The 4,097-nt window shown below is 41.5% G+C and overlaps 1 protein-coding gene across 1 annotated transcript; it reads left to right on the forward strand.

Moving 5' to 3' along the window:
• The first annotated feature begins 1,953 nt into the window (after positions 1 to 1,953).
• LOC135476456 (protein HtrL-like) lies at positions 1,954 to 3,895 on the forward strand. The gene is made up of 2 exons (XM_064756486.1): positions 1,954 to 2,035; positions 2,685 to 3,895. The coding sequence occupies exons 1-2, from the start codon at positions 1,954 to 1,956 to the stop codon at positions 3,464 to 3,466; spliced, it is 864 nt and encodes a 287-aa protein (XP_064612556.1). The 3' UTR covers positions 3,467 to 3,895.
• Positions 3,896 to 4,097: the final 202 nt, after the last annotated feature.

Raw genomic sequence — 4,097 nt, forward strand, 5'->3', positions numbered from 1 at the left:
GACTATTTAAAATGACCGAAGAGCTGTACTATGTACGTATCATACTTGTATGTTGCAGCTACATGTATAAAAATGTTTTCCTATTTTTTTTAGTATTCTTACTGAAATCCGTAGGTGCGAAGGTCTGTCAGCAACCTCAGTGCGATGGTCGTGGGTTTTGTCCGGTTTCCTCCCACTGAAATGCAGGTCGCCGTCGTATAAATGAAGATTTTTTTTCTTTTATGTACGGTGTAAATTTCCAATCAAATTAATAGATATTGAAATAATATGCCAAGAGAGCAGAATCTTCAAAAATCAATTTTTTTAACTGAACTGACTTTTCCTCAGTTAAACGCTTTCTTAGGTGGATGTTCCTCAAGGTGGACTTTTCCTCATGTATACATCCTACCATGTGGATATTCCTCTAGGTAGACTTTCCTTCATGTGTATAGTCTACCATGTGGCAATTCCTCATTGTGGACTTTTCCTCATGCGTACATCCTACCATGTGGATATTCCTCAAGGTGGACTTTTCTTCATGTATACATTCTACCATGTGGATATTCCTCAAGGTGGACTTTTCCTCATGTATACATTCTACCATGTGGATATTCCTCAATGTGGACTTTTCCTCATGTGTACATCCTACCATGTGGCCATTCCTCAAGGCAGACTTTTCCTCATGTACACATCCTACATTTGGATATTACACGAGGTGGACTTTTCCTCATGTGTACATCCTATCATGTGGATATTCCTCTGGGTGGACTTTTCCTCATGTACACATCCTACCATGTGGATATTCCTCAAGGTGGACTTTTCTTCATGTGTACAGTCTACCATGCGGCAATTCCTCAAGGTGGACTTGTCCTCATGCGTACATCCTACCATGTGGATATTCCTCAAGGTGGACTTTTCCTCGTGTACATTCTATCATGTGGATATTACTCATGGTGGAATTTTCTTCATGTATACATCCTACCATGTGGATATTCCTCCAGGTGGACTTTCCCTCATGTACCCATCCTACCATGTGGCTATTCCTCAAGGTGGACTTTCCCTCATGTACCCATCCTACATGTGGATATTACACAAGGTGGACTTTTCCTCATGTGTACATCCTACCATGTGGATATTCCTCTGGGTGGACTTTTCCTCATGTACCCATCCTACCATGTGGCTTTTCCTCAAGGCAGACTTTTCCTCATGTACACATTCTACCATGTGGATATTCCTCAAGGTGGACTTTTCCTCATGTATACATTCTACTAAGTGGATATTCCTCAAGGTGGACTTTTCCTCGTGTATACATTCTACTAAGTGGATATTTCTCAAGGTGGACTTTTCATCATGTATACATCCTACCATGTGGATATTCCTCTAGGTGGACTTTTCCTCATGTGTACATCCTACCATGTGGATATTCCTCTGGGTGGACTTTTCCTCATGTGTACATCCTACCATGTGGCTTTTCCTCAAGGCAGACTTTTCCTCATGTACACATTCTACTAAGTGGATATTTCTCAAGGTGGACTTTTCCTCATGCATACATCCTACCATGTGAATATTCCTCAAGGTGGACTTTTCCTCATGTATACATTCTACTAAGTGGATATTTCTCAAGGTGGACTTTTCATCATGTATACATCCTACCATGTGGATATTCCTCTAGGTGGACTTTTCCTCATGTGTACATCCTACCATGTGGCTTTTCCTCAAGGCAGACTTTTCCTCATGTACACATTCTACCATGTGGATATTCCTCAAGGTGGACTTTTCCTCATGTATACATCCTACCATGTGGATATTCCTCTAGGTGGACTTTTCTTCATGTGTACAGTCTAACATGTGGCAATTCCTCAATGTGGACTTTTCCTCATGCGTACATCCTACCATGTGAATATTCCTCAAGGTGGACTTTTCCTCATGTATACATTCTACTAAGTGGATATTTCTCAAGGTGGACTTTTCATCATGTATACATCCTACCATGTGGCTATTGCTCAGGGTGAACTTTTCTTCATGCGTACATCCTACCATGTGGCCATTCCTCAAGGTGGGCTTTTCCTCATGTATACATCCTACCATGTGGATATTCCTTAAGCCGAATTTTTCCTCATGTGGATATTCCTCAAGGTGGACTTTTCCTCATGTGTACATCCTACCATGTGGATATTCCTCCAGGTGGACTTTTCCTCGTGTGTACACCATACCATGTGGATATTACTCAAGGTTTACTTTTCTTCATGTGTACATTCCTCAAGGTGGACTTTTCCTGTGCCGTTATTTTCTCAGTTTAACATAGGCTTCTTCCATTGCAGATAGTTTTCTAGTTGACATTTGTTAAGGCTGACTTATTTCACAATCAAAAAGTTTCCAAGGCGTCTATACATTTTATGCATTACACTTTCACTTATTTGATGGTGGTCGGTCTTTAGGGCGGAAAAACTCGCTTTATTGCGGGCTGCGCCAACAAATTTGTATCTCTTCCCTTATCGACGGCACTATAAAAAGTAGTGTTTTTTTTTTAAAGAAAGTACTCTTGTGCCTTTGCAACAGTTCAGGCGTCAACTGTACGTGGTTTCTTTAAAATTCCCAAAACTCACTGAAGAACTAGACGCTCAAGTACACGTACCGTATGACATCTTCACTTGGATTTCTTTACTCTCTATACTGCAGTAACTATATTTCTCTTTTTTTTTCAGATAAGCTTAACTTTACTGTGGTGACGGCCCTGTTTGACATTGGCCGCGGTCAATGGCGGAGACAGACCCGGCCATTCTCGCAATATCTCGACTTTTCTCTTCAGTTGCTCAGTTTGGATGTGAACATGGTTGTGTTCGTCGACCCGAAAGCTTTGGATTTCGTTCGGAAACATCGCGTGGCCTGTCAAGACAGGACAGTGATAATCCCAACAAAACTTGGGCAGTTGGAATATTACAAATATCGTTCTCGGATGAAGATGATTATGTCGTCTGACGAGTTTCAAAAAGACAATCAGCTATTGAATAATGCTGAGGGGTTTTCTCCAGACTACGATATCGTCATGAATTCAAAGTTTTATCTCTTGAACAATGTCACGTACTCGAATCCGTTTAACTCTTCTCACTTTATGTGGGTCGACTCCGGTTACGGCCATGGACAAGATATTGGCTTTCCCGAAAATGGCGTTTGGATTCCAAAGAGGTTCCTGGCGACCAAAAACACAGTGACCGTTATACAGATGAACAATCCCAAAGATTTTCAAAATGTTCCTCAGCTTTATAAACTCGACACGGAGCCGGCGTTTGTCGGGGGATGTTTTGGTGGGGATAAAAATGCCGTAAGGCGGTTACATGTCATTCATAACTACTTGTTCAAAAAGGCCATGAATAATGGCTGGGTGGACGATGACCAGACGTTTTTATTACTCAGTTACTATAACAGTCCGGAGCTCTTCAATCCCGTCAAAGGAGGTTACTGGTCTGTTTTTGATGTACTGGCATAACCATAATAACCGTGACGTTGTCGCTACAGACCACATTATGAATAGCTCTCTATCATCGCTGAGAGGTCGAATAAAGGTGACTCGATTCGTTTCTGTTAGGCATTTGGCATCGTGCTGTAGTTTCTAATTGTCCGAAAGCAAAAAATTAATTATGGCTGGATTTCACTGGTGTTTCATCCTTGGAAGAAACCATAGGAAACCAAATTAAACCACTGCCCTTCGCAAAGTACGTGACAAATGACCGGACCTAAACCCGCATCAGAAGTGCAAGGACGGCTGGATCAGAGTCTACCACCGCTGATGTGGTTCCGATCTGGTGCGGTACGACACCAAGGTTTTAAACGGATGAAACACGGATTTCTGATAAATTAGGCCTACCTATAATATAGAATGACCAACAAAGTATTTGAAAATCAACAAAACTGTAGAAATTCTCCTGTTAGCTACTTTTAGCGGCAAATTTAGAAGTTGAAGGGCTAATAGATCAACAAGTTTTATAGATTTGTTGCAGGTTTGAATCCACCTCTCGCTCTTTCGACTACAGCTCCAAGTCAGTCGGTTTGTGAGGTATAGGTACCTGAAGAAGGGCGATTGTTTACTCGCAAAACCGACCGTCATCGTAGAAGTGAAA

The sequence above is a fragment of the Liolophura sinensis genome, chromosome 10, assembly GCF_032854445.1.
Source record: "Liolophura sinensis isolate JHLJ2023 chromosome 10, CUHK_Ljap_v2, whole genome shotgun sequence".
Lineage (NCBI taxonomy): Eukaryota > Metazoa > Mollusca > Polyplacophora > Chitonida > Chitonidae > Liolophura > Liolophura sinensis.

Excerpts from the sequence above, each read along its gene's own strand:
- LOC135476456 (XM_064756486.1), top strand. The coding sequence starts at position 1,954 with ATGTATACATCCTACCATGTGGCTATTGCTCAGGGTGAACTTTTCTTC. Across the intron at positions 2,036-2,684 it reads CCATGTGGCCATTCCTCAAG|ATAAGCTTAACTTTACTGTG; the intron begins GTGGGCTTTTCC and ends TTTTTTTTTCAG.